Below are 13,445 nucleotides of genomic sequence, written 5' to 3'. Positions count from 1 at the left end.
AAATTTCAGAATTGGGTTTTTATTTACAGATTAGATTGAAACTGTAACTAAACATTAGAAAGTCTGAGAAAATGTATTTGATGTCACGTGTGAATGAACAAATTTTAGAATTCTAGTCTTCTAAGACTGTGAAACTTAGCCAATATTTTCAGTTATTATGTGTCTTTACTGTAAGAGAGTTTCCAACTTTGTCCAGATAATTCAGAAATATTTCCAGATTTTATATGATGGTGTAGCAAGTCTTGTTTTCTGGATTATATGGTCCAAGATGGACCAAGCTCTTTGTGCACAGGAATAGGTTTATGTATGATGTACCTGACTTATAGGGATGAGATTTGTTTTGTATCTTGCTGTGATATACTTTTTAAGTCATCCTCTGTCACCTCATTGTCCATCAGAGAAATAAAAAACCTACTTTCAATCCAAAATATTTTGTGAAATTTTCAATATTTCTTCCTTTCAGGGTAGGATATAAGGATGTACTCATTTGATGTTTGCCTGAAGTAGGACATAATTCAATGTCATATATTTCTACTATTGTTATACACAACCTTAGCGAGACGAAAAGAGGATCAATAACTTCGAAAAGGATCCTTCCAAAATGTAGATCTTTGACTCATCTCTGACTTATCGAATCTTACAAATTTCCTGGTTGCAACACAACAATAATATTACGATTCTAGAGGTTTATGATTCAGATTAGAATACTGGTTTATTCTAGAACTTTAAGAATAATTATAATTATGAAGTATTATTGACCTTGGGTCAAGGTCAATAATATGAACAGATTTTGTTCTGGTCATAGACATTTTTATTGCAAAAAGACATTGATGCAGTATAAAAATCATATTATCTTTGCTAGTTTATATAATTGTATTTGGTAAATTGGAGGAACATCGTTCAATGGTTTAAGCTATCCAGTTTGGGTTTTATCTCTTATTAAGTCCAACATCGAATACGACCATCGTTATCTATTCTCACTACCGAGTAAACAGATTTGTTATTGTATAAACTTAGGAAAACTCGTGTAAAGGCCAAGTTAAGATAACCAGGCTTGTCCTGCAGTGTTTTCTAGAGACAGATATCAAGTAATAGCCAATACCATTAACAGTCTGTATTCGAATGTTTTCTACGCTAGATAATAACTGTGTCCTCAAAATAACATAAAGGACCAAATCTTCCGCCAGTCAAATAACTTCTATACTTACAAACGCTTTCAGTAAAACGCTTGAGAAGTACTAAACATGGTAATGCCTAACCAGGACAACAGCAATTAGGATATACGTAACTTGTTTCAAAAAAGGTATAAAAATAGACTTTATAATTAATGCTTCTAATTTTTCTTACGATATTAATGCCAGCCAAACACTGATATACATCTGTAAGTGTTTCAAGGCATATACTAGCTACACTCCCGGTAGCAATACGGATCTCAAACTTGTAATGCTTTGTACTGTAAAATAGTATACATGGAAAAAAATAACAAGAAAAAATTAAAAATGGCAACTATATTTTTATTACGCATGTCTTAAAGCTGCAAATTAACAAATACTGATCTACATTAGACACGTTCCTTATAGTTACCGACACTTCCTTAATTTAGCTTTGGTATTGAATTCAGATTTACTTCTTTCTGGACATGAAAATCTGCCTGTAAACATTTATTTAATATTTAGAAATGTACACATTTCATTTAATCTAGTAATATATTTTAAGCCTCTTTGTTGTAAATGTTGTTTGTTTTGGGAGAAAGCTTAAATAACGTCGCAATAACTTGTGCCCAATCCTGTTGCTGATGGTTATGGCAATAAAATATATTTGAATCGAATTATTGATCGAACCGGCATGCAGCTGTAGGGCATTTATATAGGTAAACTAGGTCTTCAAACGTAAACTTCACTACTCATATCACGTGCAGTATCTTCAGATTTGAAACAGTATATCTTGAATTGAGATAGAATTGGTTTCATTGTCACCACATCCTTTGCATCAAGTGTCTCGTATGAAATTGCATGACATGACAGCTGTGTAGTTTTATTAAATCATTCAAACACTGTTTTTTGAATGATAGTTTATGCATTTAGACCCAGGAAAATTATGTGTCAAACCACAATTGTCATGCGATATTACTGTTCACGATATGCCTTTGTGAAGCCTAACATATATGTTAAAATCCATTTCTGTTTAATTAGAAATGTTATGCTTCAGCCTTAGGTGTAATGTTGTAAAAACCCGCACATGTCCCCGGGCTGAGGTCACGTGATATTGCGGAACCGCAATTGACACGTCATCACATACCGCACCGTGTTAGATCTGATTGGATGATAAATCATGACAAGCTACTGATGGTACGCAGTTCCTGTATTGGTTGTAATCTGGCTTACTTAATTTTGATAAAGCTTACCTAGAGTGCCACGTCGGGGTGAAATAAATTACATTCTACACCGGGTCCATTGAAAGTAGCTTGATGTATCTCACGCAATATTTAAAGATCCGGTTCAAACGAGTTTTGCCTAGATTTTCTTTAAGACGTAAACAAGGTAATAAACAGCTGGTTAAATTTCAGTATTCTTCAGTCCGTTGTTTATTAACCTGTGGTTTACATATCATTCTGTTCTTATATATTTTGTACACCTACATACAACCGGGTTCAATTTTTATGGACGAAGAGAACAGGTGCAAGGGTTGATCTAATTTTCCTCGCATTACATATGCACATTGTACATGTTTGTAAACATGCCTATTTTTTCTTTCCTTATTCTAGATTGTCCTACTTTTTTCGCCACCATCACTGAGGATTCCTGGAAGATGGACGCAGTATGATTCGTTATTTAACATATAATGTAAATATTATCAAATTTATACTAAAACGTGCTTCTTAAATTTAGAGTCGTTTCAGGTCATAGTCATGAAATGGCTTGTATAGGGGACAGAAATAAAGGCAAGGTGTTCCAATGGGCCTTAACATGGGACTTAGAGACTTGAGCATTGGGATTGTAGTGAGGGTATTGCGAACAAGTATGGGATAGTGCCTATTGAAACCGGTTCAGAATTCCAATTGTATGTTGGGATAAGTTTTTGGTCATAGTAAGATTTTTTCGTTTCCAAAAAAGTGACATAAGTTACTAAACATTTCTACTAAGTTTCAGCTTAATGGTGTTTCAAAGAGATGGTCATGGTCACAGGGGTTCGGTTTCAGGATTTTCATGACATCAGTTAATAATCACAACACATAAATCCAGTGTTTATACACACTCTGAAACCTTGGGGTATCGATTTTATCAATATCCAAAATTCTCAAAAAGTTAAAAGAGTTTTTTAATGTATCAATTCCCCAAATTCTCATACGGTTTCAAATGTGTATAATGACTGAATTTGTGCGGATGTGTTTATTAACTGATGTCATACTTACTCGAAATTCCACAACCAAGCCCCCTGTGGTATACAATGTTCTCATGCAGACAGGAATACATGGACGTATTACTACAATACATACTGCTTGGCGCAATTCTACATGCGAAGTAGAAGATAACGACCACGAGAAAGATGGTATTTTATATTTTTATGGTGTGGCTAAATTAACATTATCATTTGCCCCGTGTTTTGTGTTAAATACTATTTCCGCAGGTCTTCTGTGACATATTTGCTATTAGCTCTCCTCGGCTTGGAATAGCAAGAGAAAAAGGGCACTGATGTTGTCACTCTGTTGGTATTTGTTCTCAAATGCATATATTCTATTGCTTAAAAGACATCAGTGCATCACTTTCTTATTGCGCAAGGAATGTTTTGGTGGAAGTGTTTTAACTACATCATTTTATCATCGTATTAGAATATAGTACTGATATAAAAAGTGTCTGTGGAGTTTAACTTCTCAGAATTTAACAACTATGAAATTCTGCCCGAGGGAGAGTTAATCAATACTCTGTATAAAAATCACATCTATATTGTATGCAGTGAAATCAAATACATAACACGTGATAAATAATTAAAACCAAATAATCAATCACATACGAGACTGCCGAATGGAGTCACAAAACTGAATACACAATACGATATCACTTTAGAAACATAACATTTTTTTTTAAAAAATGACATTTTAGCCAAACATAATGTAACTTGCATTTAAAAAAAATATTATACATACAGGTAGCCATGACTACAATATATTACCTTCCACTGTGTTTACAAATATTGATTAATTCCCCCCTCCCCCATTAAATAATAAAATAATCAATATTTGTCAACTTTCATATTCATGACAGGTCAGGTTTTTAACGTTGGTGTTTGAAAACCTCGTTCACTATCATTGTGGTTTAGTGTCTGTAATTTTCTTCATCAAATCAATAGTTCGTTGGCGGCACTGTTTAGGACCGAAATGATTCCTACAAGACATATAACACAGATACATAATACATGTATTAAATATGACGTCAGTCTTAAAAGATAACGAAAACGATGCTGATTTCATTACTATTATTGAAGTATCATAAAATGATTTTAAAACCAATATTTCAAACCTTTAAGACTGATTTACATGATATATTAAAACTAAATAGATACAAGAATATGTAAAATTAAACGTGTATGAAAATCGTTATTTAGCCTAAAACAGTGCAGGTAACAGGTAACTGATAAAAATATCACTGGTAGATCCGTATTAAGATTAAAAAATACTAATAATTGTAGATATTTTGTACATACCAATAGTTCAATATCTGATTTAACATATAGAGGTCCAGTCTGCCTTCAAATCCGGGTGCCTTGGGTATTAACTTAAAGTAAGCATCATAGAACTGCTGGTTGAATCCAGGATAAACAAATCCCACGGAAAGATCAATCTCTGAATGACCATAAAAGGAAGCTGGATCGAATATTACTGAAAGCAGATTTAATGTCAAATATACGATATTGTAGAGTATTTGATCAATGTTTTGACTAGAACACGTGATTTTTTAAATTTGTTCAGTTTTCAATCTGTAATACACGATGTTATTCTGAATTTGATAAGTTTCCAGTCTGTAATACATGATGTTATCTTGAGTATGGTCAGTTTGCAGTCTGCAATACATAATGTTATTCTGAAATTTAATAATACTTTAGCAGTTTGCAGTCTGTAATACACGGTTTTATCCTGAGTTTGATGAGTTTGCAGTCTGTAATACATAATCTTATTCTGAAATGTGATCAGGTTTTAGCCTGTGACACACGATGTTTATTATTATTATTTTTTGTAAATTTGATCCAGTTGTGATGTAAGATGTTAACGTGAATTTTATAGATATTCAGTTTAAAGCGTTATAATGAAAAGATATACAAATGTTACTAATACCAAGTTTAAAAAACATTTTTTATAATATATATTATAATTTCATAGCTTTTCACCACTTAAACATTGTCTGTTGCATTTCCATAATGAAGCGAGCAATAAAGCGAGTTACTTATTCAGTTGGATATATGTGTTGCCTCACCACGAGATGTTTTGAGGTCACTCAACTGTGTCATTCAGAAGTTACTGGCATATAGGTCTTTACCTATCACTTAGCGAGAAGATTCAATTACATGGTTGTTTAGTAGTCATGTAAGCAAATATCTTTTTCGATTCTAATCAGAGGCGTACACGGCATTGCTTCATCGTCCTGAGGTTATAGTTCACATTTGACCTTAGTTTGAGCGACATAAAACCACAACAAACAAATCAACAAATAGCATTAAGACCGGAATTATGTCCCGTGATTATACGCGGGTATTGCCAGTATCTTGTGTTTGTAAAATGTATCTTATCTGCTTCAAAGTCAGACTAACCTGGTCCATCATGTTTGGTTTCCCCAGAGTTGAAAACATGGAGGTCACCATGTAGTAAAGAAGGTTTGATGTCGATATTCCGAAAGTGTCCGGGCAAAAGAAGCAGAATCTCTGTCCATAGTTCGCGCATTTTGTGTGCATTTACCTGGAAAAGGAAAAGAATACTCCTAATCAATACAAAGTAAGCTAGTTTACCAACAGGAACCAAAACTAGCCAAATAAAAATACCCTTATGAAACAACTACTAATAAAGTGCTTAACACGTCAGCAGAAACTCTGTGGGATGAATAGAAAAAGTCTACATGTCCCTATCTGATGCAGTTACAGCGTAACGAAACAGATGGAATTTTCTGTCTTCAGTCACCCGTAACATGATATTTTGAATGCAAACATCTATTTGTTTAACAAATGTTAACTTGGGTAAGCCTTCTGAAGAAAGTCATTTTTTCTAAGGCATTTTATTGCAGGGTTACAGCATCTGTTAGCGGCCATATCATATAGTTTCAGAAGACGCAATGTTGACGTAAGTAATAAAAAGCGATTTACGGTTATGTAAAGATATATGTTACGGAAACGTTTTTATATAATAACTGACTTACATGTATTGTTCATCGCTAAAATAAACTACATTTATTACCATAAGAACATGTAGAAAACTTGCGTGATATAAGGGAAGCAACCAGAAAAATGTTCAATATTCTATATTGTAGCTGCAATGATTTAGATATGTCATTATATTGTGTTGCAGTGGTAGTTAAATTGGTGATCATGTAATAACAGTTAGTTGTATTAATTTTCAGGGTCCAATACATGTATCAATAAAGAGGTATCAGCAGCTAGCGTATGGAAGTTAAGAATTATCTAATATTATACACAAAAGGAGCCATACTAATACTACGTTATATGTACCTATATCGGACTTTACAATGGTTGTACAAAAACATGAAAGTTGATAATCTTTTTCAATACTTAGAATCAGATACAGCAGAAACACATTGTTGATCAAACGCTGTATCATATAGCTGTTTCCTTTTTCTGTCTCGTCAGTGATATAAAAGTCCTAAACTTTGAAACCAAGGAGGCGATCGAGAGTACATAATATCAATAACAAGAAAACAAAGGATAAATAAATCTGTATGTAGAGATGTATCAGTTCCAAAATTAAACTTCCACAATTTTCTCTCTATTTTACTAATTACTCTATGCTCAGAAGAGTATCTACAAAATTGAAAACAATTGAATTACAGATGTATTTCATATAAATCTTTTATTAAAATGAATATAATATTTCAAATCATTGAGCTTACTGTATCAACAGGCGATGAAGCTTGCTTTTCAATTAATCCAATCCGATAGTCCAGTAAATTGGAAAAGTAGGTCTGGAACAAAGATTTTATAATACAATGGTTAGCTAAACGAGTGTAGGAAATATATGTAAATGAATATTGTGAATCCTTGCTATTAAGACCACATTTGGGATCGTACAAAAGTTGGTCTTAATAGCGAGGTGGTCTCAAGAATGAGTATGACCAAATAGACTTCCCTTTCGACAAATTTTGTCCATATTTTCCACATTCACGAAAATCGGTATGTTAGTTTTATAGCATTAAACATTATGTAATATTGACCGAGTTGTAAATTTGACAGTAGAATACGTAGTATGTAACTTATGGGAGAATTTATGACTGGTTAATGCTCTGATTACACCCAAAATTGGTCTAAGATGCTCTAAATAGTGCAGTGATCTTAACTGATAAGCTAACGATACAAAGACATATACATGTTTTAGGGTTGAAATTAAATAGTCGTAAAAGCGAGGTGGTCTCAATTATGAACCGGATTTTAAGCGATATCTCACTGTATATAGAAATAAGGATGCACGTTTTTCAATTACTTCATAGCGTTGTCTGACCTATTTAATCACTTCGCACTGGTTCGTTACTACATCTATCTTTATGTAATCAAGGGTAGATATAATGAATGCAATTTTGATTTACTTTCTTCAACTACCGTATTGACTTTCGAGCTAACAAAAATTTAAACATTGTATATGGTCAAAGGAAAATTGTACAATACACGGAAAAATGAAGATCACCTTTGAAAACATATTAAGAATTGAATAAAATAGATCAAAATACACGTAGTGAATCACACTCTATCATACAGCTTTTCGGTCCTTCTAGGTTTCGTCAGTGATCGAAAGAAATCTACATCGGGAGTAGCAATATCCACATTCTTCCAAGATCTTCTTTCTAAATTCGAAGCAGCAAGGAATGTTACAGATATATCAGCTTATTATATCAACCGGGATGTTGATTAATGTACAATCAATTTTGATCAGTGGCAGATAAAACCGATACATACATATAATACCGCTTTAGCAGATACATATGCTCATATTCTAATTGTTCTCATGATGATGAAGCTGTCTTCAAAATAGGGCATTTGCTACGTTGTTACGAGAATTCGTTTCTTTTCTTAACTTGTTATATCAGAGGAAACTACATAACATCGTAAGATCTTTTTGTCTTCAGAAGTTTAAGGACAATTGTCATATCAATGAAGCTTTAAATACGATAAATTGATTGAGCTTCAGGTTTTGTTACGCTTACGTTGATAAGTTAATTCATCTTGAAGTGTCTTAAATGTATTGGCAACTTCTCGTTAGGTTTGGATGGTCTGAAAAATAAATACTAATTGTATACAAAAAGATAAATCTGTTATCATGTTTTACCGTCCAGTTTTCCGACCAAGAAACAGGTTGAGGCAGAAAGCCGACACAGGTTGCCATGTCGAATCCAAACTTCTCTACGGCTATCGGACTTCGTTCGTATTCCCCTACTGTACATTCGGTTGCCTTGGCCCGACGTCGTAATCTGTCATTGTGCAGGTGTAACCTACAGATCAATAATTTGATTGTGATTCAGAAGTTATAATAATATTACAAAATTTTCCACTTGAAAGTATTATGATTGTAACACATGTGAAGTAATAGTTTGATAGACACAACTTCAATCCCACTTGTGACTGGCTATTCTATCACAAAATCAGCACAGATGTATACATTTTGTTGTTTCGACTTGTAACTATATCGACATTTAAACTATCAATTTTTTTCATTCTAAGTGTGGAATGGTCTCTATGTTTAATTTGTGTCGATTTTATTTGAGATTTATGAAACTTGTCTATCCCGAAAAATCAAAATCATTACAGTAAAATCATAAGCTAGCTCGCGCGGATTAGAAATGATCCTTTAACATTCAACGTCTGATTTACGCATAAGTGAGATGTTTCTTACAAAATGTTGATAATGGGAAATTTGAAATATTTCAATATTCATTATCGTCTTGGAGTTACATGATATTAATTACAACCCAGTATTGGACGACATTTTGTTATGAAAAATGATCATTCACGTATTTGTTTTGTGGTAAAAATATTATGTACAGAGTGAATACCTAAGACATCAGAAATTTAAGTTGATCATTAAGGCACCGCGCAAGAAAAGATCAATATATTTGCTCTCAGTGTCGATAGTAATATTTTAGGGATATCACATAATATGACTGGTTTTTTTTAAATAGAATGAGATGAGTGTATTAAATACACGTCCATGGTGTGTTAAATATGATTCATCATTCATATAATTATCCTGTCTCAATTACTCATTTGTTTCGCATCGTTTATAATGGCATCAACAAATAAATGAATAAAAAACTTTACAAACTTTCAGATAACAATAGTATATCACGTGAAAACTTATGTGAGTTCTTTTAGACAGATGTCACGTACATATCATACGAACGATTTGTCTAGTATTTCTTTGATCTTTTACAATTCACTGAGAACAGCTTGTGTGTTGTCAATCTTTATTGGCAAAATGTACCGTTCCCAGTACATAGGAACCTTACCGTGCTAATTTCTCTCCAAGAGCTGCCTGCTGGTTCGAAAGCTCAGTGATGTCAAGAAACTCCATAACTAGTGCAGAACCTCCAGTCGGAATGTTCATGATCTGACAAGAAAAAAATCATAATTAGAAAAGGGGTAATTGATTGTTTTACAAAACATAGTAATATATTTTTGAATGTGCGAATGCCAAATGGATAAATGCTGAATACTGAATTTGCGGTTTCCAGTTAACACTTATGATGTCCAGGAATGCTCAAGGAAAGCAATTTGATGCTTACATTATCATTTTCAATATAATTCACTATTATATAAATTGGTTTACATTACCTGCAGTTATGTATTTCAAGATCCAGCAATAAACACTGCTTTCTTAAGACTACACAGTAGCAGCGCAACGGTAAATAATATCATATACATAGCAACTGCCAGTTTTCACCGGTAACAGACTTCAGTGAGAAATAAAGGATTTGTGTTTTTGTGTGAATGTATTTACTTTAATTGGGTTCGGCACTCGAATTTCATTTGTGTTTTTCAGTGCTTCCAAACTAGCAACTTCTCCTTCGAACATTAGTCGTGCCTGAAATGAAATGTATTCCAATTAATGGGTTCTCTATCAAGTAAGTTACTACAGAAAGATCCCTACCAACTCAGTTATTACAGACGATTCTCTAGCAAATCAGTTGACAGAGAAGGTTCTTTATCAAATCAGTTATAAAAGGAATGTTCTCCGCCAAATTGTTATCAAAGACTATTCTCTATCATATCAGTAACCACAGACCAAATCTGTTACTACAGAATGTTCTTTACATAGGCAATTATTACGGTAAGTTCTCTACCACAGATGATTCCCTATCAAATCAGCTAGCAGTTTCTCTACGAAATCACTTACAACAGATTTTTGTTTTTGTCCAATCATTTAATACAGAAGATTCTTTGTCAAGTAATTTGCTACAGGAGGTTCTCTACCAGCCTACCTAACACAGGAGGCTCTCTACCAGCCTACCTAACACAGGAGGCTCTCTACCAGCCTGCCTAACACAGGAGGCTCTCTACCAGCCTACCTAACACAGGAGGCTTACCTAACACAGGAGGCTCTCTACCAGCCTACCTAACACAGGAGGCTCTCTACCAGCCTACCTAACACAGGAGGCTCTCTACCAGCCTACCTAACACAGGAGGCTCTCTACCAGCCTACCTAACACAGGAGGCTCTCTACCAGCCTACCTAACACAGGAGGCCCTCTACCAGCAGGTTCTCTGCCAGCCTAACACAGGAGGTTCTCTACCAGGTACAACACAGGAGGTTCTCTACCAGGTTGCCTAACACAGGAGGTTCTCTACCAGGTTGCCTAACACAGGAGGTTCTCTACCAGGTTGCCTAACACAGGATGCTCTCTACCAGGTTACCTAACACAGGAGGTTCTCTACCATGTTGCCTTACACAGGAGGTTCTTTACCAGCCTTTCCTAACACAAGAGGCTCACTACCAGCCTACCCAACACAAGAGGCTCTCTACCAGCCTACCTAACACAGGAGGCTCTCTACCAGCCTACCTAGCACAAGAGGCTCTCTACCAGGTAGCCTAACACAGGAGGTTCTCTACCAGCCTACCTAACACAAGAGGCTCTCTACCAGCCTACCTAATACTGGAGGTTCTCTGCAAGCCTACCTAACACAGGAGGTTCTCTGCCAGCCTACATAACACAGGAGGTTCTCTACCAGCCTACCTAACACAAGGAGGTTCTCTACCAGGTTGCCTAACACAGGAGGTTCTCTACCAGGTTGCCTAACACAGGAGGTTCTCTACCAGGTTGCCTAACACAGGATGTTCTCTACCAGGTTACCTAACACAGGAGGTTCTCTACCATGTTGCCGTACACAGGAGGTTCTTTACCAGCCTTTCCTAACACAAGAGGCTCTCTACCAGCCTACCAGGAGGTTCAACACAAGAGGCTCTCTACCAGCCTACCTAACACAGGAGGCTCTCTACCAGCCTACCTAACACAGGAGGCTCTCTACCAGCCTACCTAACACAGGAGGCTCTCTACCAGCCTACCTAACACAAGAGGCTCTCTACCAGGTAGCCTAACACAGGAGGTTCTCTACCAGCCTACCTAACACAAGAGGCTCTCTACCAGCCTACCTAATACTGGAGGTTCTCTGCCAGCCTACCTAACACAGGATGTTCTCTACCAGCCTACCTAACACAAGGAGGTTCTCTACCAGGTTGCCTAACACAGGAGGTTCTCTACCAGGTTGCCTAACACAGGATGTTCTCTACCAGGTTACCTAACACAGGAGGTTCTCTACCATGTTGCCTTACACAGGAGGTTCTTTACCAGCCTTTCCTAACACAAGAGGCTCGCTACCAGCCTACCCAACACAAGAGGCTCTCTACCAGCCTACCCAACACAGGAGGCTCTCTACCAGCCTACCTAACACAGGAGGCTCTCTACCAGCCTACCTAACACAGGAGGTTCACTACCAGCCTACCTAACACAGGAGGCTCTCTACCAGCCTACCAAACACAGGAGGTTCTCTACCAGGTTACCTAACACAGGAGGTCCTCTAGCAGATTATGTAATACAGGTTTTCTACCAGATCAGTTACCACAGAAGTCTCTCTACCATATCATATACCTCAGTACTTACTACAAATGTTCTCTAAAGATGCTCTCTATCAAATTACTTAACACATAACACTTTCTACGTAAATATTTACTATAGAAGGCTCCCTACCAAAGCGGTTATTAAAGATTTCTCTCTACAAAATCAGTTACCGCTGGTTCTTAGAAAGTCTGTGACCACAAATGTTCTTTACCGAATCAGTTACTATGGACAGTATCCTTGCCAATCAGTTACTTTAGAAAGTTCTCTAGCAAACCATTTACTACAAACGGACCTGTACCATATCAATAACCGAATGAGGTTATTGACCTTGTGACTTAAATCACTTCAGGAACAGGTAACAACAGACCAGTTACTATAAACCTTTGGTGACCATATCTCTAATCGACGGTTATTTACTCAATAAGCCCAGTGGATTTGTAAACATCTGTTTAAGTATATGCAAAGGGAGTTACTTTTTTATCCATTCATTGCTTAAAAAAACCCAACGTTCACTGCTGTATTTTATCTCCAAATACGTCCTTTCTAGACCTTGATAAACGGTAGATGTACAAACCAATCAAAGATTCTGCAGGTAGAAGAAAAGTGATCAGAGCGTTTGGGATCCACCGTTATCCCTGGGCTTCCCAGCCTTGTGGATATTTGATTTCGGTCAGCATTACCATCAAACTAAAGTCCTACAATCATATTGATCAGTGCTTTTATTAACAGGTCAAGATGATGGAGTAAAGTATTATTCAATCACTGCTTGAAGATTGACGTTGGAATGATGTTTAAAGGTGCGCAAAGTGCAGTTGTGTAACTATGAAACAATATATTAATAAAATCCGCTATGGTCGAACACTTGTCAGTTGTAAACCATTGCTAACACTATATGAACAGATTGAAAGGACTACATAATATATACTTACCCCTTGCTTCCGGTTTACCTTGACAAAGATTCTGCTTCCATCTTCCGTTTGAAACACCTTTCCTTCGCTAATATATCCATTTCTATTCTCAACAAATGCTATATTGTTTAAATTGAGTCTTTCTTTCAATAGATCCTCTAATTCGTTGTCCTCCATCTTGATATCCAGTTGAACTTTCATGCATTAAGAAGTCCTTC

General features: G+C 35.7%; 1 protein-coding gene across 1 annotated transcript; it reads right to left on the bottom strand.

The window, feature by feature from the left end:
- Nucleotides 1–4,303: 4,303 nt before the first annotated feature.
- On the bottom strand, nt 4,304–13,428 carry LOC132545067 (fructosamine-3-kinase-like). Its single transcript, XM_060208735.1, has 8 exons — nt 13,249–13,428; nt 10,205–10,288; nt 9,714–9,814; nt 8,537–8,699; nt 7,110–7,181; nt 5,803–5,947; nt 4,702–4,876; nt 4,304–4,382 (listed from the first exon to the last, which is right to left on the bottom strand). The coding sequence occupies exons 1-8, from the start codon at nt 13,426–13,428 to the stop codon at nt 4,304–4,306; spliced, it is 999 nt and encodes a 332-aa protein (XP_060064718.1).
- Nucleotides 13,429–13,445: the final 17 nt, after the last annotated feature.

The sequence above is a fragment of the Ylistrum balloti genome, unplaced genomic scaffold, assembly GCF_031769215.1.
Source record: "Ylistrum balloti isolate Yb309-2 unplaced genomic scaffold, AGI_CSIRO_Ybal_v1 Utg369822, whole genome shotgun sequence".
NCBI lineage: Eukaryota > Metazoa > Mollusca > Bivalvia > Pectinida > Pectinidae > Ylistrum > Ylistrum balloti.
Note: the sequence above shows the minus strand (reverse complement) of the source record. Positions and strands in the feature narration are given on the sequence as shown.